Here is a 26,226-nt window from a genome sequence, read left to right on the forward strand (position 1 = left end):
TTTTTATCTTCCTAGGATTGAGTGTTGGCTAATTACCGTTTTGCCCTTTCTTTGTATTTTGGCCTAATCTTTAGGATTTTCACTGAATCTCCACTTAATTACACACTTAATAGTTTAAACACTTAATTTAAAATTGTGAGGTGTTATACTCACCCCAACTTTTAGAATTTTTTCCGCAAAATTAACATCCTAATGATCCCTTAAAACGGGTGTAATATGAGAATCTCATCTTTCACTCTCTACTAGCCTCCTTAGGCATACATCTTTACAATTTTTACTTTCGTCACGGGAACAACCTCGTTTTTGTGGTGTCCCTCGTTACCCAATCCTTCACCAACTTGATAATCTCGAGGATCTGACCCCTTAATTCATTATATTTCCACTGTTTCCTTAAACCACTGTTGCATTTCCGTTAATTGCAGTTCATAGTATACTCCTTTTACAACTTGTCACTTATGGTATTACGACCTTTTATTCACAATACTTTAAGTTTTCCATTGTTTACTATTGCACTTTCACGAATTTGTAGTTAATTTATCATCACATTTTTGTCTGTTTCACTTTATCTCATTCTCCTCTTTATCTATTCTTCTGACCCATGGTCATTCTCAAAAGCACCTAATCGTTTTCATACTAGGCTCTAACCGTTCTCATGCACATTCACTAGTTATTCCTGGAGTATTTCCAACTCACATGTTCTTTAGTACTTAACTCTTTTCGCTGTCCTCACTGTTTCAACCACCCCCAAATATACTAGTCATTTCCATTACTGTTACTACTCTTATCATCTCGTTGTTCTCTTGGCTTTCACCCAAGCACATACTTTCTAGTTTCGAAGGCACTTTGCCGTGTCCTACAATTCTGACTCACATTAAATTCTATACTAATATACTTTATTTTTCCTTGTCACGTGTCTTCACCTCTTTTTAGGTACTCACAACTATATCTTTCTCTTTGTGATACGAAACTAACAATCCTCACAATAGTTTATGTTTCCGATTAACCATTTAAGGTCCTTTAGCCACAAACACACTCCTGAATTTTTCCATCTACAACTCATATTCATAATTTACACTCATTGTTACTCTCTTTATTAACTTAACCATCTTAACTTTATCAACTCAGTCAGTTCAACTCCATACTTAGACCTCTCACAGTCTAAACACAACACTCATCAATGACCTCCACATCAAGGCCTCATGCTTAATATTTTCTTCCCACTAACTATTTTCAACTTTTATTCCACTCCGACGTTGCAACTTAACCATATGTTCCACTTATTTATACCACTTCTTCGTAATCATCGTCATTTAATCCTGGATGTCAAACTCAATATAATATCACCTTACAGTTTTACCAACTTTCACCAAACACCTTGGGACGAATCATTTTCCAACCCATTTCACTAGTAACTGATGGACCACTAAAAATGCCATATCTCTCACACGCAAGTCACATAAACTAAATTCATCCTTGCCACTACTTTTACCATTCACCAATGGTTGGTATACCAATCTCTCGGAATATTCAAAGCTATCTCAAGTACTCAATCATACACCAATAGTACCTAACCAAAACAACATCAACATTGTGCATTTTCCACACACTTTCCACCATAAGTGGCATATGCGATTATACATATAACGCTCCTCAATCCACTATATCAGTACAACCAAGCTATCAACTTTTAGGCAACCGATCGCAATTCCAATTTCCACTATTATTACACATCCGTGCTTGATTCCATCACAGTTTACCTTTTATAAGGGCTTATAATTCACCGTTTTAACCTGAATTCTTGATCATCACCAGCCTTCTTAGAAGGACACTTACTCCACCTGTCAACATTAAATCACGCTATTTTCTCTTTTATCATAAGGCGCGAATTCCAACAAATTTACTACCTCACTTGGAGCCGAAATTTTTTATCAGACTTACTTTACACCCACAATAGTGCTTCACTATCACACTTCAAAATTTTTACACATTATGCCTCACCTCTTATATCCAATTCTGACATACTATTGTCCATTTACAAATATCTGACCTCATATTTGGCATTAATCATATGGCAAAACTCTCCCAATGCAGTGGGTAAAAACATTCTTAGGTTTTAACCGCTCGAGCTCTTGCTGTCCTCAAGGCCCCAGATGTAATGACCCACCGTGATCCATGCAGTAATGATAAACTACCACCAGCTGACCCTGTTCTATTAGCATTTTCAACGTTTCTTATTGGTGCATTTATATAATTCAACTCAACTATACCAACAGTCACATCAATGCGGAACACTTCCTCGTCACCCATTACTCATATAAGATAACAATTGTCTCCGGGAACGTAATCCACACGGAGATAACCATACCCTCCGGGCACATAAGCCACACAGAGATATCCATAACCTCATGTCGTACCACATGCCCCCAGTGCATAGAGAAATTTATATTCACAATATATCTGTATATCACAACCAACGTGTACCCAGTACACACCCGATCACACTTGGACCCTGTCCATTTAGTGTCTGTATCATACCCGTATATAACGGCAAAATGTTTTGTATATCCACATGGGGTTGTCCCCCATAATCATAGTAGTAGTAGTATTATACTCATATCTCCTATACATATAGTCCCTTAATTCTTCCTTGATTATTCTTCTAAAAGATTGTTTACTTTTTTTTACTTTGACTATCCACTTGGCATGATCCATAACATAATCTATATTCCATGAATCCTACACCTTCTCAAAGTTCTGTACACATCTCACATATACTTCCCATCACACAGGGATCTTCTAAACATATTCGTCCTATCACAGAGGACTAATTTCACCTCAATCCGTGCACTGGAAAATTATATCAATCCTTGCACTAACACTTATACCTCAACTCATTAACTAATCTTATCATTTTTGCTTTGACATTACACATTAGCTCTTTTGCTAAACACATAATTCCACACTCTATGCACCTTTGGCAATTCAGTTCTCTTACTAACCACTTAATTTCACACTTTATTGCAACCTAGTTCATACAGTAATCACATGATTTCACCTTAGGTTATACATTAGCTCATTCTCCGATCATACTCTCTCACTTTGTGATAGTACAACAATCACTCATAAAATCCTGTCTCTGTTCTAATCCATTGTCTGCTACAGCTCACATAAACCTATACTCAATATTATAAAGCAACCCATCAATTTTCCTAATCACTTCCACCCTTGGTGGTTGTAGAATATTCCTTACATTGAAAATACCTCCACACAGTCTATCAATCCATATTACATACCAACGATTTCACAAGCACACTACTAATAGTAGTACCTACATATAGACCACAAGATTATAATTCTTTACAATTTTCCTTACTGTCTTACACTTAACTATACAATTCAACCATACTATTCATTTATCACTGATAAGTCTTTCAATTTGAATCAACGTTCATTAACCACATTAGTGCCTTCATAGTACATTTACCTTATGCCATCCATGGTGATTTTCTCAATTTCTTCCTTCTACTCATACTTCATAATTATTTCATCTCATCTATGTTTACTCAGTACTAACTCCTTATGGATTTCAATGCCATATTTCAATATCTCTCAATTTAACACTTCACTAACATGACAAATTTTTAAATTTCCAATCCCTTAGGATCTGATATCAAACATTCCATTTGTTTCTCTATATTAACCATCCAGTTCATTCGAGTGTACACCATCTATCGGGGACTTATAACTCCTAATCAAACATAACATATTTAACTCATACTCACGCATATCTGTTCTCATTTCTTAATAATTCCCCAGGTTCTAAATCTCTCATCTTGATGAAGTTTATTCACCAAGTCCACTTGTACATACTATACTACACATTTATTTGGAAGTTTCACCAATGCCATCTTTATCCTATAGACTCATCTCAATTATATATATTTATTATTCATAGTATTACAAGGTTCAACCCATGCAATACCGTACATATCATAGGTTTGGTTACAACTTTTACCTATAATACAATCTTTTTAACTTTCATCAAAAGTCAGACAAAATATTTAAGTCTGTTTTCCCTTAAGTCCTCTAATATTCATATTTTACTTACTGCCATCTCTTGTCCATGAAGCAGTCAACACTGCATCCTCAACATCAGGCTAAGGACTTACATTCGGTGCTCCAAGGTTTCCACGCAGGGTTCTTACGATGACTACGCATGTAACACAAAGGAATGGGTTGATCAGACCCACACTAAGGAATCACATATGCAGTAATCGATAAAAATCTACATACAACTATGCAACACGAGATACAATACTACTTTATCAGAGTTCCCTTACAAAACTGCTCTGATACCATAAAATGTAACAGCCCGTTACGTACCGGTATTGTTAACATTAATTATGATATTAAGCGCAGTTACAATCACAGCAATTTATTTATAAAAATACGAATAAATTTTTTCCGATTATTACACGAGCATTTAAAACAATAAAATGCGTAACAATTAAAGCTGTGACAATAACTGCTAACTCTTGCAGAATATCTATTTTATCTATTTTTACATCATAATATACTTATTATAAGTTACTAAGGGTTCCCATAAACCCACTTAGCCAATTTCCAAACTTTACGTTTTCACCTATTCGAACATGGTTCACTCCTAAATTTTCTGCGAACACACCGCTCGCAACCAAACCTTCTTCTCAAATTATATATTTGTCTTACTTAATTCCCTTTTCGAAAAGCTATCATACGCTTAATTCGGACCTCATTTGCTTCGGTTATCGTCGTTTGAAGTTGGATAAGCAAAATAGCCAACCAACCCCAAAACAGCTCTAAACCTCTCTCACTCCACGAATTACTGCACTCAATCCACTAATTAAATTGCTCTCCCATTTTTACACTATAAAGTAGACACATCAATCTTAGATTTGATATATCATACGCTTAATTTGACTGAGAAACGAAGCGGGAATTAATTTCCCAAAACTGGACCAGAACTGCCACAGATGCAGTGGGCACATGAGCAGTCTGCGTTCCTCCAATTTTTCCAGGTCGAAGACCAACCCAAATTCATCCCAAATTTTGGCACAAGGTAGAGGACATCTCAACCTTCAAAATGGCGTATGGCACGTCCCTATTGGACTTCTATGGAGGGAGATATGCTCTCCCGAAGTTCGCCTAAAATCTGCCAATTCTACAAAAAATTCGTCAGAGTTTCTTTTGTTTTTCCAATAATCCCAAATTTGTACAAGATCATTTAAGCCTCAAAGGTACCTAATAATCACATGATAATACAGTAATAATCCAATGGGTGGCACACACAAGGACCAACAACGCCTTGGGGCACTTACAACCCAATCCAGTTTATAGTTATTAGACATATAGCTCATATTAATCATTCTTAAGTAGTTGCAATCACTAACACTTTTTTCATGCATATTTTCATCATACATATAATCATAACCTAAAATAGGCCTAAGGCCCTTCCATCATAAATAGACATGCATCAAAATACGATTACAATATTGCTTTACAACTTACAACTCCAAATGAAACTTAATTACAATCTTCCAATATTGCAACATAAATACAAATGGTAAATAAACTACATGGCATGACCACTAGACTTAGGCAAAATGACATGAACAAGATGCTAATGAAGCTCCTACTAAAATACAAATGAGATGTTCATGCCCTAAGTCTAGTCTAGGACACATGGCCAACAAAATGCCAAAGGCTAAAACTCCACTGAATCACTCTGCGGGCCTCTTGCCCGCTGCTCCCGCTCCACTGCTACCTCCTGAAATAAATGCCCCGAGACAAGGTGAGATATACGAATATATCTCAGTAACCTAGAGGTTCTGGAGAAAACTCCGCCCAATGGTTCACTTCGATGCATATGAATAGAATACAACAACCAATTTCTAAAACGGGATATAGCAAGGGTTTTAGAGAAATGGGGAATAAAGAGATACAAACTACGACGATACGGGATGGTAGCTACCAATACCACGTACGCCCTGGGCATATATAAGCCTATGGGTGTCATCCAAGGTGCGTTCAAAAAACCACAACCATGATGCCCCAACCATCCAAAACGCCAGAGACATTCCTAGTGTGCTCCTACCCGGATCACACACCATGACCCACGGTCAAATGGAACTCCCTCTCGGAGACCTATCCAGTGGAAGTCCGAAATTGCCCGAAGGCTAAGAAAACTGTCTACTGGCCAGAGACTCGGTACATAAGTACCCATTTTAATAATGCATGCATGCTCATGTGTTCTACACTACTTATACACAATTCCAACCGTTGCCATCAACTAGCAAGGTGGAACAGAAAAGGGGAACAAGCCCCAGTACCAAGAGGTTACCTTAAATATTTTTCTCACAAGCTCCGCAGCAGCTTATCCCTCAACTTGGTACACAGCAGAATGCCTACACAGAGGACATTCCCAATCACTCATAGTTCAACCAATACATGCTAATTTACAATTATACATGCTAATTTACAATTATACATGCATTGAACCAAGTACTTACATCAATCCACTTGGTCCAGGACCAAAGGAAACTCCCTGATTCAAAGTTCGGGATTCAAGTCGACGTACGGCAACCTATACAATCACGTACAGCCATCAGTACGCGTCAAATAACGTCAAAACGCAAAATTCACAAAATCCTCACCTTCCTCCTTGAAGGTTCGGCCAAATGAGTGTTAAATTGAGATTTATTTTTCTAAATTTTTTTTCTCATTTTATTATGCTTCATTAGGTTGCCAAGAGGCCAATTCAATTGCCGTTTCTTAGTTTTACGTCTTTTAAGCATCGTTTCGCTAAATAGTTCACTCTATGTCAATTCAACACTCAACACTCCCAATTATTTTTCTATAGGTTTTCCAACCTTCCAACCTCCACACAAACCATCTAAGTATCATATAATTACACAACACATCATCCAATTAATTTTTCAACATTAATTCCCCTCTTTTTCAATTAATGGCCGAATTGCAACCTATGGTACTCCAAGGGGTTTTCAATCAATTTTAACCGTTTCCCACCTCATACAATCCTGTTATATCATCATATAATCATACAACAACTCATTAACTAATTCCCAACAAAATTCCAAACTTCAAAGTCATGATCACCAAAATTCTTCTAAGTTAAAATTCAACATTTTTCACCTAAAATTTTCATTGCAATTCTAGCTTTAATACATCATTCTAAGGCATTATCATCTAATACACATTTTCTAATTGAGCTCTCTAACACAACATATCATCAATCACAGCTAGGTCACAAAATCAATTCATCACAATCAACCATTTAAAATGCAAGAACATTCACCGAAATGGAAGGTACAAGGCTCCTCCTAACTATACTCCACCATTGGAGCACTTGGAAGCTCCAAGAACACAAAAATTCCTCCCAAAACCGTGCCTGTAAATGGCTAAGATCTCCTCACACACACGATTTCAAGGCTCAAGAGTGGTACCAATGTGTTTAGGAGGTGTTTTCCAACAAGTTTCAAGACAAAAATCGTTGGATTTGGTTGAGATTTGAGTGAGTTATGATCCAAACAAAATTTTGCACAATGACTGGGGGGGCTGTGTTACGCGGGTGAGGGAGTAGGGAAGGAGAGAGAGAGTGTGAAGAAAAGGTGAGTTTGACTCACTTAAGTCAGAGGCTGGTCCCACACGCGTTTTAACTTTAATCAATCATCTAATTTCAACCACAAATTCGTGACCTACATATTTTTCTTGTTCATGTCATATTTTTGTTTTCTAAAAATACTGATAAAATTTTCACGCTTATCAGTACAATTATACCGCAATATTTTTACACTAGAAAATCACTATTCATCAATTTTTTTCCCAAAATGACTTAATTCCATCAAATTTTATCAAAATCATATTTCCTAACTCAACAAACCATTTATAACTCATATTTGAAACCTAGAGCTCAAAATTCAACTGGCATGTTTTACGGTGCAATCGTACCGCGGTATTTTTACCCGTGAAAAACACTATTCACTGATTTTTCTGAAACTTGCCTATCCACTCAATTTTTCGTTCTTAATCCATTTCCAGGGTTGTTTTTAACATCTGAGACCTTCTACTCAATTTTTATCTTCCTAGGGTTGCGTGTTGGTTAATTACCGTTTTGCCCTTTCTTTGTATTTTGGCCTAATCTTCAGGATTTTCACTGATCCCTCACTTAATTACTTACTTAATATTTTAATTACTTGATTTAAAATGTGAGGTGCTATAATCATCATTCTTCTACTATAAAATCATATTGTAAGGTTGCCTAGCACCCAAGAATCTTGGTGGTTGAAAGGTTTCTAAGCACCCTTGAAGTTTAGTGGTTATAAGGTTGTTAAGCACTCGTAAAGCTTAGTGGATTGTAAGGTTTCCAAGCACCTGAAAGCTTGGAGGTTGTAGAGGTTGGAGGTTGTAGAGGTTTTTCAAGAACCTATAAAGTTGGCCTATAGTAAAAAATTGTGCGATCGACTTCAGTCTGGACGTAGGTCACAAGTGGTGGTGACTGAACCAAGATATATTATGTTTGCAATTCTCTAAACTCTAAGCTCTTTATTTCCAGCATCTTAATTATTTTTTTGATATTTTGTATGTGCTAGTATAGGTTCTATAATTGTTATATATTGTATGTTGTGGGTTGTTTGAATGTATTGATTAGCCTTTCATGTATCAAAGTTTGCTTGAAATGATTATTTTGAAACTAGAAGGGGGCTTTTGCGAAAAGTTTATAATACTCAATTCACCCCCCTCTTAGTATGGAAGCCACATTCTTAACAAACTTGACAGTACAAAGACGTTTGGTTGTATTTTTTAATACTTTTTTCAACTTCAAATTTAACTGTTTCTGATACTCTATTTCGGTTTCATGTTCAAATAGTGATTCTTCCTTTATTTATTATTCTTATTGCTTTTATGTGCTTGTTGTGGGAAATATAGTTGGATATTCAATTAATTGGTTGAAAAACTCATTTTGTTTTAAAAGTGATTGTGTATGATCGGTTCATAGTGTGTTACTTCTTTATTGCTTTCATGTGCTTGTTGTGGGAGATATAGTTGGATCTTCAACTAATTGGTTGAAAAAATCATTTTTTTTTAAAAGTGATTGTGTGTGACCAGTTCACAGTGTGTTACTTCTATTACGATTTGTTAAATTATATTTTTGAATCGTTGTTGTTGACAACTTGCTATTTTCTACAACAAAATCAAAAAGGTCAGAGTACAATAAATTTTCTTCGAGTTTTGAAGTATTCTATGGGAGGTGTTCTCGAGGTATTTTTTTATTTTTTCCTTCCATTTTTCTTTAGGATATACTATTAGTATGTTGGTATCCTAGAGACAATCTGTTTTATCATATGAACAACTTGCTTGTACAATTTGGTATTTCATGATTTATATATTTGAGCGTACTTTATCTTTATCATATTTAAGTCTCGTCTATATTTTACAGTTAATATGCGTTTAAAGATAAAGGCCCTGGGAATAGAACATGTGTTCACTCGTGGATCTGTGATAGGGACCATGATTATGAGGACTTGAGGACACTACATGTCGAGAGACACTACAAGGTAAGGAACTCATGGAACAGATGGCACTGAACTGACCAGCCGAGAGACTCCACAATGATTCACTGTAGAGAGTATCATTGGATTTGTAAAGTCTCTCATCATTTGGTAGTGCGGATCGTCCTAGACTTGAGGATCTCATCGAACACTATATCCTAAGTTATACTTTGACTATACAACTCTATCCGCCTGAAAAATGGGGAGAACAATGTACTCTTGGGTATAACTCGAATACATTAGTATAGATGGGCATGCCGAAAGGATTCACAATCCCCTACAAGGGATTAGTCGTTCACAATAATCGATAGGGCTTGGATGACTTCTAGATGACTCGGGAATCTATACATAATAAGAGATCATAAGGAATCATGATCCGTCTTAGAGACAACAGAAGAAGATTCCTAGTTATGTGAAAAGCTATATTTAGTCAATCAAGAGATATTATGATACTTTATCCTTGCTCTCGACTAAATGTGAATGACGATGTGAAGGATGATGCCAACATGGTATCCAAATTAGGAAGGTAGATCACTTGATCAACTCGATTAGTTATGGGGCCGTAGAGCATTGCTAGTGTCTTATGTGGTCATTAGATAAATTGGGTCCACTAAATGAGTTTAATTGGTCCAAGTTTATTTATGTCAGTGACTAATTGGTCCTAATGGGTCACACACTAAGGTTATTCTTGATTGCTTATATTTAGCAAGTTTGGACCAATAATTGTTATTGGGCTTTTTCAAGACTATCGGTGTAATTGGGTTAGAGTTGGACTCTAAGCCCAATATCATAATGCGCCCCATTTGGACTATTAGTGAAAGATTAATTTTTCTATTGATAGGTCCAAATGTGTTAGTGGGTCCAATAGGGTATTGGGCCATGATTCCTAGCAAGTCAAATAATTGACTTGGCCAAAATAAGTTTTGGCTCAATTCAAAATTTTAATTTTAAAATTTTGAATTTTGAATTTGAATTCAAATCTAAATTACGAGCTAGGATAAAATCGAATTTAAAATTTGATTTAAATTTAAGTTTGAAATTTAAATTCAAGAGGTTAGGTTGTTAAGGATAATTTTAAATTATCCAAATCAATATCTAATGAGATTAGATAGATATTTATTATTACTATTTTATTTGAAGTATGAATTTAAATAAAATTGTATTTTGCAACAATCAAGGGATTTGATGAAGATTCTAGGAGATTATAAATGGATATGATCCAGTCAAGTCTATTCTTAATTGGAAGTCAAATCATGAAGTGTCATGATTAAAATAATATCCTGAAAAGATACACCATATCTTCGTGGATATGGACCTAAGTAATGCTATTCAATTAGGATTGAAAAACCCTAATTATATAACATCAAAGTAGCGCCCATCTCCTTCTAAGATAGAATAGTAGCGCCTCTCTTGACTAGAAACCCTAGTCTTGGCTTCCCCTCTCTCTTCATCTCTTCCTCCATTGTTGCTCCTCTCACCTAACCTCAAGACAACATTACAGTCTTGAGAAAATAAACTAAACACTTGAAAGCCTCCACCTTGCCACATCCTAGCAAGCTTCCAAGGAAAGGAGGACTCAAGGATAAAGAAGCAACCAAGAGGTAGCCATGTGGATTACTGTTAGAAGGAGTCATCTTCTTTGATGCCTTCAAGTGAATAAGGTATGAAATTTAAATCCTACATGTTTTTAACGAGCAAATCCTAATACATAAGACGCATAGATTGTCTATGCTTCCACATCAAAGATAAATTTCTTTTTCACCCTCATGTAGGTGCACCAAGGTTTGACCAAGGTGCAACCTTTGTCGAACTTTCATATACTTGATTTTGCAGCCTCTGTGGATTTTGGCTCATTGTCCCCTGTAAGAACCCGCACCGTTAATTAAAGTATTTAATTAATTATGTGAAAATAGGAAATAATTTCATAATTGACCCTAATAATTATTAAGAGGCTTTAATAATTATGGTAAGTGATTAAGAATGCTGAAAGTCGCTTTTCGGAAGAAAAGTGCAGATACCGGTTCTGCTAGTCGGTATAAATACGTACCAAAAAAGTATCCCGAAAAATTAATGTAAGTGCATGATAATTACTAGAATAATATGTAGGACTTGTAAAAAGAGTTTCAAGTCCAAATAATGAGAACTGATGCCAGTAACTGATACTGGCTATGAAAAGCGCGTACCGGAAAGTTGTTCCGAAAAATATAATAAAAATATGACAATTCTTGTAAAATTGAGTAGGTTAAGAATCCAAAGTTTGGGATTAAAATTCTAAGCGTAGCAATTAAAGTTAATACTGTGTGCTTAAGTGAGTTTTGACAATAAATACTCTCATTATGGGCACAAAACCCTAAGATCAGAGTTCTCTACGTGACTCACTTGGTGGCTGAGTGTTGGCTATTGTTCCATTGCCCTCCCTTCATCATTTCTTGAGCTTGTGGCCATTTCCTTCACAAATTCTTCTCCTAAACACTTGGTGTGAGTGAGGATCATCATTGGGAGTGTGCTGGTGGTCTTGTTTCTGAGTTTTGAAGTCAGTGTGAGGGAGGTTTGGTTGCTGACTTGTTGGTTTTGGGTTGAGAGAAGCCTTGTCTTGGCTTTTGGAGGTCCAAGTGGTGACCTTTGGTGTTAAAGAACCAACCTCTGTGTTGCTATTTTCGTGCACCTTGAGGGACAGTACCTTAGCACCTGATTTGGGAGCTCTTAGAGCATCCTTTTGCTGAGTTTAAGCTTGGGTAAGCTTCATCACCCTTGAACTTGAGTTTTATGCTTAAAAATGGAAGCTTGATGCATGTTAAGGCTAAAAGATGATAACTTAATGTTGGGTAATGTCAAACACACCTAGAAATGCATGTTTAAGTGTTTAAAATCGATAAAATCCCAACCTTTGAAGGTTATCTTCACGAAATGCATTTTCTGCATTCTGTCGTGAAATATCTGGATATCTGCCCGTGGAATATCCGGATATTGGATATCCGGATATGGTATCCGGATATGTGATATCCGGATATGGGATTCCGGATATCCGGATATTGATATCCGGATATGCACAGTGGGATATCCGGATATTGCATATCCAGATATGTACCCGAGGAATATCCGGATATTCTGGGATTTCGTAGAACAGTAGCTGTGTTGTGTGTACAGTAGGCTATTGAGGGTTTGTGGACGCTAGATTGATAAAGTTGAACCTGTAATTAATGGACTAAGTCAGAACCATGTGATTAAGGGCTTGTGGCTTTGTTGGAAGCCTTAAGACGTAAATCGTTAAGGAGAACGTAGTCTTTATGTTAATGCTTTTGAGTTATGTATGTTGATACACTTGCTGGTCCTAAATCAGATTGTGATCTGCTGTGTGTTGGACTTGATCTGTGAGGACTCTTGGCATTGGATAGTGAGCTTGCAAGGTAAGCTTTCGTGTCCTCGGTTTAGCCATGTTGTGGTTCCATCATGTCCCATGGGGGTATGGTATATGCATGTTGTGTTACATGCTTTTGATGTTTTGGAAATGCTGTTGAGCTATTGTATGTTAGTGCCCTGTTGATATGCATGGAGGTGTTCCACCTATACGGTAAGCCTGAGTATGTAGAACATACAATAGGGTGAGGTTGTGGGTGAGGTGCAAGCGGTGTTCCTTGTACTACATGTAGGTATAGACGTATTCCTACATTTCTCTGGCCAGTAGATAGTGATAAACACACATGCCATAGATATCTATTGCACTACATAGTTTTGGAACTTATAATGATGTAAATGCTTTTAGAACTTATATTGCACATGTAAGTGAGCTTGGGATGGAAGATCCTTAAGGACCCCTTGTCGTACTGAGATTTCTTGTTTAGAGATCTCACCCCACGTTTGGGGAATGCTTATTTCAGGATCAGGTAATGTTGAGACCTCAAGCGGCAGAAGGCCGGGGCTGAGTTAGATTTGCTGTTATTTATGCTGACATGTTGGATGCTGGATTTGCATGCTGCTTATATGCTTATAGCTTCAGTTCATGTTTATGGAGTTTTATGTTAAGACTTGTTGTTTGCGCTGTTTATTTGGTGAGCATGGGGATTGTCCATGTCACATAGTATTGTTTCGTCTTGAGTCTTTTGGGAGTTGTAATAATGTATCAGGATATTGTCCGGATTACGAGATGTAATGACGTGATTTAGATACACACTTTATTTATATATTGAGGTATTTCAGTAGATGTCTTATTGTAATTTACATACAGACGATATTTTATGAAATTGATTAAGTAATCAAGATGGTAATTGATAATGATGTCATAATTGAAAAGAAAAAGAATATTCCGCATTTTTAATTAAGCACCGCTTAATACGATGTAATGATAACACTATCGGATATATACGAGGTGCTACATCCCCCAATAGCACCTTTTGAGATTTTGAGAAGAGTTGCTCTTTGGAGAGCACAGTACGATGAAAGTTTTAAACTGTGTTCGGGGGAGAGTTATTGTCTATCATCGGCCCCACTTTTAAAATCAAATACACAAAGTAGATAGAGATCCCTCTTGAGCTATTGCTTCTTGCCATATTTTTTTGTTGTTGTTCTCTTTTGGTGGGTTTTTAAGGGGGGGGGAAGTCCCAGTATCCTTCTAATGTATTTGGAATGTCTAGGCTTTTTACTAGTTTTGTCGATATTGGTGGCTCCAATCAACAATGTGTTTAAGACTTAAAAAAGCAAGTAAAATCTTTAGAACAGAAGCTGATTGGATATGAAGAAATGAAGGTTGGATATGAAAAGACTAAGGAACAACTTGTACTAACTCAAAAACCATTGGCTACTCTTTACAAATTTCTACTAGATAAATTTGGTAGTAAGTTACCTATTTTAACCCTATTTTTTATAATTTGTTAGAAACTTAGAATATGCATGAATTGATGTGTATATATTGTTTAATGATGGCTTACTATTTGTATGTTTTTTATAGGTGATAAATTTCATTTTATTTTGGAGACCTTCATTTGCATTTATATTGAATTATTTTATAGTTTTCTTTTAGCTAATTGTATTTATATTTATTTGTTTAACAATTTATTTTCATTTGCTTACTAGTCTATTATTTGATGGTTTACTTTTGAATAGGTGGGTATGGAGGTTTGTGTTTCTCCTCTTAACAGAATTGGTGGTGTTGAGGTTTGTTCATATCTTATCTTTAAAAAATAGTAATTTCTTGACATTAAAAAGTTGTGCGACATTATAGCATATTTTATTTAATTTTTTTATACAAATATGATTTGGTGACAAGTCCTTTTAAAAGGCTAGGATGCATACAACAACAGTTCTTGGAAGACTGAATTAAAAACTGTGTTGTCATATTTTGTTTAGTAGAAAAAATGGAGTTAATATTTTGTATAGATGTCCTGTGACAATCACAAACTTATAATTTTAGCTTTATTTGAAAATTATTTCCCTTAAATGATGTAAGTGGAAGACTTGATTAGCTTCTTTTTTTGTAAATGAAAACTCCTTGTATGAATTGGAAAAATGATGTATTTTGAGAAATTGGGTAGAAAACTTAATTAAATCATATAAATTGAAAAAAGAAAAAAATGCATTTTTTTAAATTTCGTACTTAACTTTATTATTTGATTTTACCTTCCTTAATTTAGTTTTTGGTTCTTGCATTAAGTGCAATTTTTATTACTTATTTTTTATATGATTATGAGATTTTGTAATATGTTTTATTAAAAAAAAAAATTCATTACAATTAGCCACGGTTCTCTTTGTGGCAAAATAATTTTTTGATCATTATGATCTAAACATTTTAGCTATGAATCTAGCATGGCTAATATAAGAGAAATTGTGGCTTATTAATTGTTACCATGCTCATTTAGACCGTGATTAAGTGAAAAAAATCATGGTTAAAATAATGCAAAGCCCATTTTGGCCATGGCTTGTATCATATTTTGCCACGCATTTTGTCGTGGCTAAAAAACATTTTTGTTGTATATCCTTCGGCATGTGAGTTTCCATAATCTCTAGGATGAATAGGTAGGTTACTTTAGAAAAGGATTTTTGGAGGGGGTGGGAGTTTTGATTTCCCAAATGTAAGGAAATTTGGCTATGGTGTGGATGAGAGTTTTCAATTTTATTTTGTATTGGGTTGGGTTATCTTTGAGATTGAGCTTGTTCTTCATTAGGAAAAGATTGGTAGATATTTTCATTGGAACATTCGACTAGATGTGATTGATGTTTACTAGTGGCTTGTTTTTGGAGTTTTTGAAGCGCCCACAACTCACGTTCTTGATTCTCCGGTCTAAGATTTTGTTATTTGAGGGTATCAAGGATTTGAAGGTTAATGGGCATTAATTGCACGTAAAAAGTTGGGTTATTTTGATGTGGTGAGGTTGGGGTTACATATGCTCTTTTTTGGTTTGCAAGGTGGTTTTGGAATCTGCTTTGGGATTCAAATATCTTGCTCCTGGTATTAACTATGCTTTTATCTTTTGATGTGGAAAGAGAAATTTATGGTTTTGCACAAAGGACGCCAATGATAAATCCAAGAGATAAAATAGAGAGATGGTCTTTGTCACCAGATACTTTGGTCTTTGTCAATCCAAGAGAATTACACACAGTTGAGCTTGGTCTTGTTGGAATCTAGAACTAGCTTATAGAGAGATGGTCTTTGTCACCAGATACTCTTGTAAAATGATTGTGCTGGTACTGGAGAGCTTTGTCTGGCTAGGACATATGAGGGGAGGTATTTGCAAAACACTCTAATGCTTAAGACAATATTTGATCAATAAGCTAAAGTTATAATGGAGAAGATGATCATACACAGACTTTGAGCTTTCTTTATATAGTGGTGGCATGATCTTCTTATGCAATCATAGTATGGCGCTATTAATCTCATTGGTTAACATAAGTGACTTCTGTAGCCTATCTCATGTGCTGAACATCTATTTATTGGCTATGCCCTATAGGTTTAGCTAGAATCACGTGTCTATCGTTCAACCATTGGCTGATGAGGATGCTTAAAAACTATGAGTTGTTAGTTGTATGTCTACAAGATGATGTATATGCAGGATGGACGAATTTCCTTATGATATGAATAAAGAGACAACACCTAGTGATCCATTACAATTGCCAAATGGGCCAATCACAAGATCAAGGGTCAAGAAGTTTAAAGAAGCTCTTAGTGGGTTGATCCAGCAAATGTGGGCTAATCATGAAGACATCAAGCCCAAATTTATTCATAATCAGAATTTAGTCAATGTCATCAATGTAAGGGAGGTTGAGTGGAATGAGTAGCAATAATGCTTAGTGGGGCTGAAAGCATTTTCAATGTTATTAATGCTTAGTGGGGTTGATTCACATTTCCAACGTCATTAATGTTTAGTGGGCTGAAAGCATTTTCAATGTTATTAATGCTTAGTGGGGTTGATTCACATTTCCAACGTCATTAATGATTAGTGGGCTGATTAGAGTCTTTTCCTTTTCCAAGTTGTCAACTTTAAATTATTGTCTTTTCATTTGCTAAGTCTTTTCCTATTCTTGGAGGGATGTTCCAAGTATAAATAAGGGAGGATATAACTCTTGTAATCAGATTTTGAAGTTATAATATAATAGAGAGGTTTCTTCTCTTTGGTTCTTATCTAGAACTCTGAAATTATCAAGAAGTTTGTTCTTGTGGCGTTCAAACCAGATTTATCACTCATCTTCTTCTTTCTTGAGTGTGGCGTCTTTATTCTTCTTATACCTTTGGTTCTTATCTTCCATAGATAACGGGTCAAGGTTCTTTATTTCTTATTTTAAATTCCTGATTGTAGAAACGATCCTAACTAAATTGGTCTTCGGTCTCACTATTCTTGGTGAGGTTCATATCACCTTACTCTTTAAGTTTTTATTATTGGATCTCTTGGGCCATAAATGGTGAGGACCTTTTGTCCCACTTAGTATGAGTCCATATTAGATTTTAGTGTAAGTCAAACTATGATTATTATATAAGAATAAACATTGAACCAATATAAATTGATTATTTCAATTTGGTCAACTGATTATGATATGGTCAAGTATCTGTTTGGAAAGTCTTACTTTTAGCTTCTCTTCTCCTTAAAAGTAGAAGTGTTACCAAACATAATTTTACAAAAACTCTTATGATAAAGAGCTTTGTTTATAATGAAGAAAAAAAAGGTCTTAAAAAAAGGTCTTATAGTGTATGCAAGCATTTTTGAATTCTTATATTTATTTTTCAATTTTATCCTCATTCTAAAATTGTATTTATAAATTAATCTTTTATCCCAATAATTGACTCTAATGACAAATCATTTTATCTCCCTACTTCAAAATCCTAAGAACAATTTTATATAAGAGTAAATACTCTTGTGGGTCCTCAACAAAAAATATGGAACCCATTTCAATTCCTTAGAAAAAAAATACTCATATTAGTTCTTTTTGAAAGACTAACATGTATTTTCTTTGAATTTCAGAAGAATCACAATTTCAAAGAACTGTAATTTCAAAGGAACCACAAATCAACTTTTTTTTCTTACGAATTAAGATAGATTCTATTTTTTTTTTTTTTTTTTTGAGGACCCAAAAGGATATTTTTACTCTTTATATAATCACCAAATAATTTTCAACTTTATTTTTAAAGTTTTTTTTCAACTTTAACTTAAAAGTAATTTTGGTTTAAAAAAATATGTCAGACACACTACGTGCATACAATTACTTACGCTCTTTTACAAGGGCATCAGATGAGAGTAGAAGCAAATACATCAAAATCACTTGGTTTCAAAATATTAGCCTATTTGCATTCCAAACGGTAAACCTCTTTTGTTCTGAAAATTACTTCATTGGAATCATTGCCTGAAGCGTAAGAGAATTGCAATTATTCTTGAGACCACGAGACCAACCTGGACATATCATATATTTCACATCGTCAGATCCAAATCGAACTTCATCTCTATGAGGAATAACTATAATAATTAGACATCATTTGTAAAATGCTGTTTCTTGAAAATCCAAAATCAAAATCTTTTTAAGTGGGGGTCCCAGTTAGATCTCTTGGGATGATTATGACGGTTTCAACTGTGCCTAAAATTTTCACTAGCCACTAACAAAGTTTAGACATGAAATTAAAATAAAAGGGTTGCGCCCAAAAAAAATTAAAATAAAATAACGAAGGGCATTTTACGTAATGTGAAAGGGTTCTCAGCAGATGCCTTATCCTTATGTGGGTCTGTGATTGAATTGACCTTTTGAACGTTCTTCTTGAGCAGTGCTGATTGAAACTTTTTTCTCTGTGGGGACCAATAGGACTAGGACTACCCTTAAACCACTGTCGGTGCATGAAATTTATATTAACTCATTTATTATTCTATTTCTGATTTTGGCCTCAATTACCATTGGATTTCAACTCTGAAACAGCCACACAGGCTTCTAAAATTTTGCCAAAAAAGTATTATGACTCACTTTTCTCTACGTACCCGTACGATTTCCACCAGACAAAGTTCACTGATGTTTCCATCCCCATGTTTATTGTCTAGAACGTATTTTTGGACTTTTTGGAGCGTCAAAATCAATCTTTAGTAACGATATTGAGACACTAATGAGAGCTGGCTCCTTTAACTCAAATGCCAATGTCATGACACTCCTTCGAAGTTAGACATCATTTTGTGGCAATCTTGGAGCAACAATCAAGAAAACGATGGGCCAAAATGCTTAATTCAAGTAACTGCTTTGAAGTGACAGCTTCAAGAAAGGCTTCTACACACCAGAACCAATGTTCTTGGTCCCAAATCATAGTAATGGTGCTACATAAAATAAAATTTCAGTCACCACGACAGGTCGTTTGAATGCATGTCTGTCACATGATTTATATTGCAAGTCATACATCACCCTGTACACGACTTGAACATCCACATCCCTCATACACGTCTTGCAGCACGCGTCATGTGGTAAATGCATCTTTGTCCATACACAAGTCGTGCACTTCCCCTGTACGTTACTTAAACGCAAACACCCCGTACATGTCTCATTGATAAAATATTTGAATTTGGAATCAATGAAGTTCAAAAGTTCCTATTTTTACATCACCAACTTTATTAAACAAGTAAAACTTAAGTTGGATTATCTAAAAACCATATGTATGTACAAGACTACTATTTGTATAAAAAATTGTAAGTGTAATGATATGTAAGTAGTAGTTGGCATTTTCCAATGAAGAAGTGCTTTATTGGAAAGTGAATGGACTAGTCCCCTAACTTAAACACCATATTGTCCCCTAACCCAAGAATTCTCACATGCCATATGGGTCCTTTCTCACATGCACAAGTTTTGCAGTCTTTATTACAATCTTACCATTTAGCACTCATCAGAGCCTCTGTTTAGCACTGTCCCTAGCTCTCTCCGCAGGCATTTACTAAGTGCCTCCATCGAATTGTGAAGGGGCAGTACATGCTTTACTCGAGCTAATGTATATATAGATGAAAGACAATGACATTTATACAATGCAACTGGATAGGTCTTTGAATTTGCTTGTTCTGCTGAGCATTCAGAAAACACCCCTTTACTGTTTGTAGTAAAAGTTAATGTTTTAAGTCAAAAGTAATTACTGGTTGACCAGTAATACTCATATCTCTTGTTGCACAGTGACTTTTGTGGAGGGTGCCTTAAGCCAATTAATACTACTTTCTTGGAGACCTGTAGACTTTAATTGTTACACAAGCATGCCCTTTAGAGGACACGCTTTTGTGAATTGCAGTTTTGAAAAGTTTGGATACAAAGTTACTGCAAAACGATACTTGAAATCATCACATGTCTTGTCCATAATTTTGAACCATGATAGAGTAAAAGCCGAGGAAATCTCAAATTAATCGCTAGATAACATTACATCATTTTTTTTAGGGGGGGCGGGGACAATGTAGGTAAGAAGGGTCATCATTATGTTAATTAGAAATATAATGACGGAGTATCATGTGCTGCACATGAACGAATCACACATGTTGGTAGAGAAACGCACACTGGCAGATATGTTTAATGATATACAACCATAATTGCATAACAAAAGATTAAAAGCAAAGATTACATCCATTGACAAAGAAAAAGGCAGAAAGGTGAGAAAGTTAAAAAGGAATACCACTGCTATTGATAAAGTGTTTCCATAACTCAACTTTGACAATCATGCTTTTGCTTGTATAATTAACTCAACAAAACAAAGAGTAAAAAAATATAGCAAAAGTGAAGTAAGAGAAAATTTATAATATATATCTCAGCTCATTCAAATCCTATAAAACTGAAAAAGACTGAACAGTGTGTAAGGAGACATGATTTGACATTGGGAAAAATATGCATGTGAATTGGTGGGTAAGGTTGGTGAAATGAGCTGGGAAGGACCAAAGAAGAGAAAGGAAAACAACGGACCACGCTTCTGCACCTGCTCCTACAATGGTATTGTTTTGTTTCAGCTGGAGCAAGTCGAGCAGCTGAGGTTGACCAACAATAACACAATGTGGCTGGGAAAATGGGTAACATATAACATATTGACATGTGTAATTAATGTACACTTGTCAAGAATGCATGATGGTGATGTGTGAGGAAACCAATTATGATATTTAGATGCTACTATAATATGGTAAAACTGAAAATCAAACACAAAAAGAAAAAAAATGGCTCTTTCATTGATATGCTATGCTAGCACTGACGGCCTCTGCGGCAACCAAGTGCACCAGCATTAGAAGTCATGGAACCAACCATGGAAGAAGATTTAGCTCCTAAGCTAGAGGCTCTGGCATAGCTTGCTGAAGCTCCAGCACCTGATGGGGTGAAGTAAGCACCATTCACCAATAAATCTCCCTCTGATCTCCAATTCCAACCCTTCCACTCGGTTTCAGCTGTTTCCACTCTCTTAGTCACCTGCCAACATCAATAAAAAGATTCAATTGTGAAACACATTTTTAACTATTGAAACTTGATTTACAGCAGCATATAGATTAATTGTACTAATGTACCTCCTTGGCAAAAGGGTTAGCAGGAGCACTGTATCGATTGCCCTGGCTGTTGATGGTGGGGTTAGCACTTCCACCAATAGCATACATCTCCCAGTGAGTGTAGTCATTGTTCACCACATGGAAATATCCATGTCTACACCTGCATTATTCATGATCAATATCTTGTTAGATTAATTCTTATAAGATCTCCCACTTGAAATACTTAATTGGATTAGAGGGGAAAAAGGCCTAATAAAGTTGTTGATTTCAGCTAACTAATACACCATCCCCCCCTTCCCCTCCCTCCGTCCACTTAATTCTTCTAATACATGTCCAAAATTTGTGATTTCCTTAAAGCAAAATTAATGCATCAAGAGGGTTGTTGCTACTCCGAACCAACTTGTCTTATGGAAACACATTTATTTCCATTTAAAGCAGACAAAGAGAAAAGGGAAACAAAAGGGTTTTCAATATAAAAATTACACTAAATATTACCGTGGCATTCTCTGGATAAGTCCCTCGCCAAAATGGTTGTATGCGATGGTCACTTGCATCTGCTTGTCTCTTGTGTAAGAGTCACTGTGGCCCAGCAGAATCACCTGAATTTGTAAACAAATAAATAACAACATGAACCAATGTAACAAGAAAAAAGGTGGAACTTGATACAGAGGAAATGCACTGAAAGAAAGTACACCTCATTGTGGTGGGTGAAGTGGTTGTTGGAAATTGTTATAGCTGTTGAGCCCATGATAGCATCCACAAGGCCATCAGCACAATGGGACAAAGAGTTATGATCCACCCAAATGTGACTTGAGCCAAATATGGAGACGCCATCTCCATCAGCCATTGTCCTCCATCCAAAGTGTGACGGGGAGCTCCTCACCATGGCATTTCCAGTGGGTATGCAGTCATGGATGTGAAGGCCATGAATGATGACATTGGTAATATACTGGATAGTGATGCATGCTCCATTAGCAATGTGGACATTAGCTCCTCTCCCATCAATGGTCTTGAAGCTGTTCATAATGAGCTCCTGCTTCAACTGTATAACCATGTCCCTTTGGAACACAATCCAGAGAGGTGTATCCTGAATCACAGCATAGCGCAATGTGCCAGGTTTGGGGTTAACAGGGTCATCATCTCTGGGGTCAGTGACCACATAGAACTTGCCATCACGACCACCAATGGCATTTCTACCAAAACCAATGCCACAATCTGCAAGACGCTTCCTGTTACGTTGCCAATTGGGGTCACAACGCCAGCAATCATCAATGGGGTTACCAGTTCCACAGGAGAAGAATCCCAGTTTCCTTCTTTCTGTGCTATTCTGGATCCTCCTGTCATATCAAACACATTGTTTTACTAATTAATGCCATCAGTATCAAACAACTAATCTTTATTCGGTACAAAGTCAATTTCTTAAAGTCCCATAATACAATGCCAAGATGTGTGACACATTGCAAACACTTGCTAGCAAAATGCTTGTGTTTCCTCTGTGGAGTGCAAATCTAGATAAAAAGCACTAGCTTTTGTGGAGGTAGCAAACAATACAACAACAAACAATTAAGCCTTATCTCATTAGAGGTAGAATTAACTCTATGAAAGATCACATTTTTTGATAAATCTTTTTTAGAGCTAGCAAACAAAGAAAAAAAAAAAATTATCCACTGGATGAATGAATGAATACATTTGGAATTTTCTTAAGTATAACGGCTAAATATTCTTGGCTTTTTCTGGAATAGAAGATACGGTAAATATGTTTTTTTGTCATTACATGGTCACGTTGTAAGGAATCAATCACATAGTAAATTTTCCATATACAAAACTCAATCGCAAAACATTTTTTAGAATTGCTAGAAGCAACTAATTTAATAATAAAATGTGGGAGTCAAAGAGTTGTACCCGTAAGTACAACAAATTTATAGGGAAACATTAATTTATAGGCAAAAAGGATTAGGTTAAAAAGACGACATGCAAAAGAATTATAAGCGTGAAAGACGGATCTGAGAAAGTGCATGTGACAAACTGAAGGCATGAAAAGGAGAGTGACCATGAATATAGGTGGTTAGGGACAAGGTAAAGGTTCAACTATAAAACCCAAAAGGGTAAAAAAGAAAAATGGGTACCAGTCATCATAAATTCAAATTCATTCAACTATAGCAAAACCAGGAAAGTAATGAGACAGAAAAAAAAAATGGGTCAGTTGGGCTAGAGAGTTAGGTCTCATTTTACGAGGGATAGTTATTATGAGGGCCAACACCATTGCCCTACACCCATTACAATTCTAGTCCCTAAACCACGTGAAATGTATAAATTAATCGTTGTAGATCATTATAGTTGCATGTAGTTTTCTCTTTGCTTTTAATTCGTTGCTTGGCTATGAAGGAACAATGGAACAAGGATTGTCTATGGTGAAAATGTGGAAAGATGGAGGAGACCCACATCTCTACCATTGAAGCCACCTCCTCTGGGTTAGCCACTGCAGCATGCTCATTTAATTTCATAGCTTCTTTTGCCCTGAAAGTAACAGTTTCAACACACAAGATCATAATCATTATGGATAAATAAATAAGATAAATATTTACTACTAAATCAATACTCATTATTTCATTACTTGTGCCACTTGACATTATTAAACTTTATATAATAAATCAATTCTTTTTATAACTTAAAACCAAATTTTCATTAATGCACTACTTTTAATATTATTCACAAAATAAAAAAAGAATTATTTCATTTTTTCTGAATATTGGAAGAAAAATTATACAACCATGATTGCACACCTCTTTCTGTATTACATTAAAAAATTAGTAAATAAAAACGGAAAATAACATTAATTACCCAAAAAAAAAGTTAAAAAGGAAAAAAAAGGAAAAAGGAAGAATTTAAATGAGGACACGTGTCGGTAAAATGGAGCGAGTTAGCTAAAAGTATATAAATACATAGAGACTGTAAAAAGTAAAAGAAAAACACAAAAACAATTATAGGCGTTTTCAAGAGAGAGAAAAAGTAGATTTATCCTCTGAAGTAAAATGACAAAGTACCACTGCCGTGCTAACGAATGCACGAGGGTAATTTTGGGAATGAAAAAAGTTTGTTGACGGTTAACCCCTTTATTGGTGTGGAGAGTTTTGGGATACTTTTTCTTAACACACGACAAAACAAAGAGGCAGGGGAATCCGAAGAAGAACGAACATAACCGAATAAATGATCCAGATCAACAGCAACAGCGATTTTTCAACGGCTGTGATCGTTAGTTACGGTTACTTGATCTAACGGGCAGAGAATAAAAGTTGGAATGGACGGTTGAGATTAACTGATGTTTTAAGGAAGGTGAAGAATTTAACGTTGAATGGGAGGGACACTGACCTCGCCGCCATTGATGAGTTGTTCAAGCTCTTCAACTTGTTTGCTTCAACTTCAACATTCCTATAACAACAGAAAAAACCAAATACCAAAAAAAAGAAAGAGAGAAAATGGGTCAGAGAAAGATCTTTGTGGCTCAAATGGGTTTTCAATTTTGAAATTTTCCCACTATGTTGCTTTCAAAAACAAAACAAAATCACAATGTGGTTCAAATCCAGAGACTGGGAATTTATGCTTTAGAGATTAAGTGGTCCATAGGAATAAGAATATGAATGTGAATATCAAATGGGTCAATGCAAGATCTTCGTTTCCTTTTGAACATGAAATGGCTGTTTCTATGACTCACTTTAAACAATACATATCAAATTTTCATGAAATGGAAAATGGGTGTTGAATTTGGAATCCGAAATTGAAATGCTAGAGAACAAAAATTTCCCACTATTTTTTTTTTGGGCTTGAAAAACCACACGATGTAGCTCAAAGCAACAAACCCAACTCATAAAACATAGAAATTCTGCATCACACACCAAAACAGAGAGAGAAGCAGAAACACACACATATATATATACACCTGAGCTGAGGGATCTTTGGATTGGCCGTGGCTTCTCCAATGAGAAGCACCAGAAGCAAAAAGAAGCAAGCATTGAGGACCCATTTTGCAGAAGAAGAAGAAGAAACCGCCATTGCTGAAACTTGAATTACTCTCTCACTCAGTGTTGATTTGACGAGGATATGGAAGAGAGAGAGAGAGAGAGAGAGAGAGAGAGAGAGAAGAAAAGGGGGTCGGTAGAGAGAGAAAGAGGGGTGAATGGTGGAGTGGACTCAAGAGAACAGGTTCCAACATAACGGCCCTCTTATAGACAAAACCCATAATGCCAACCCTTCACGCCGTTAATTAACTGATCGTTTTTCTTGTTTGGATCTTAGCCCTACTTCTCACGCCGTTAACTAACATAGTCGTTGCTTTTATCTCTTGCTTTTCCACTTCCTTCTTCTTTTTCTTTACCTATTTCTTTAACCACTATCTCTGTCTTCCATCTTCATAAACCCTAACTAACTTTTTTACCCGCTTACCGCTCACTCTCTCGCACGTGGGTGCAGTGACAGTCACGTGCCGTAGCGATCTAAGACCACAAAATACATACACCACTTTCTCTTTTTTACTCTCTCTTTTTTCTTCACTTTATCCGCTCGTCATTGCCCAACTAACTAAAACGGTTTTTAATTTCTTTTTGGGTACAAAATTATTGTGATTTAACGTGTCCTATAATGTTCTTTGTCTTGTCTCCTATTTTAATAATAGG

At 35.8% G+C, this 26,226-nt stretch overlaps 1 protein-coding gene across 1 annotated transcript; it reads right to left on the reverse strand.

The window, feature by feature from the left end:
• Positions 1-20,812: 20,812 nt before the first annotated feature.
• On the reverse strand, positions 20,813-25,606 carry LOC133317201 (probable pectate lyase 8). Its single transcript, XM_061519038.1, has 7 exons — positions 25,494-25,606; positions 24,926-24,985; positions 23,999-24,073; positions 22,251-22,893; positions 22,052-22,155; positions 21,578-21,716; positions 20,813-21,482 (listed from the first exon to the last, which is right to left on the reverse strand). The coding sequence occupies exons 1-7, from the start codon at positions 25,604-25,606 to the stop codon at positions 21,261-21,263; spliced, it is 1,356 nt and encodes a 451-aa protein (XP_061375022.1). The 3' UTR covers positions 20,813-21,260.
• Between the last annotated feature and the right edge of the window lie 620 nt (positions 25,607-26,226).

The sequence above is a fragment of the Gastrolobium bilobum genome, unplaced genomic scaffold (assembly GCF_033153095.1).
Source record: "Gastrolobium bilobum isolate Gb01-03AN ecotype WA unplaced genomic scaffold, APGP_CSIRO_Gbil_v1 utg87883, whole genome shotgun sequence".
Classification (NCBI taxonomy): Eukaryota; Viridiplantae; Streptophyta; class Magnoliopsida; order Fabales; family Fabaceae; genus Gastrolobium; species Gastrolobium bilobum.

Coding starts and splice junctions, on each gene's coding strand:
- LOC133317201 (XM_061519038.1), bottom strand. CDS start 25,606: ATGGCGGTTTCTTCTTCTTCTTCTGCAAAATGGGTCCTCAATGCTTGC. Junction 22,894..23,998: donor GTGGCTTCAATGGTAGAGAT/GTGGGTCTCCTC, acceptor TTGATATGACAG/GAGGATCCAGAATAGCACAG. Junction 21,717..22,051: donor CTTATCCAGAGAATGCCACG/GTAATATTTAGT, acceptor TGAATAATGCAG/GTGTAGACATGGATATTTCC.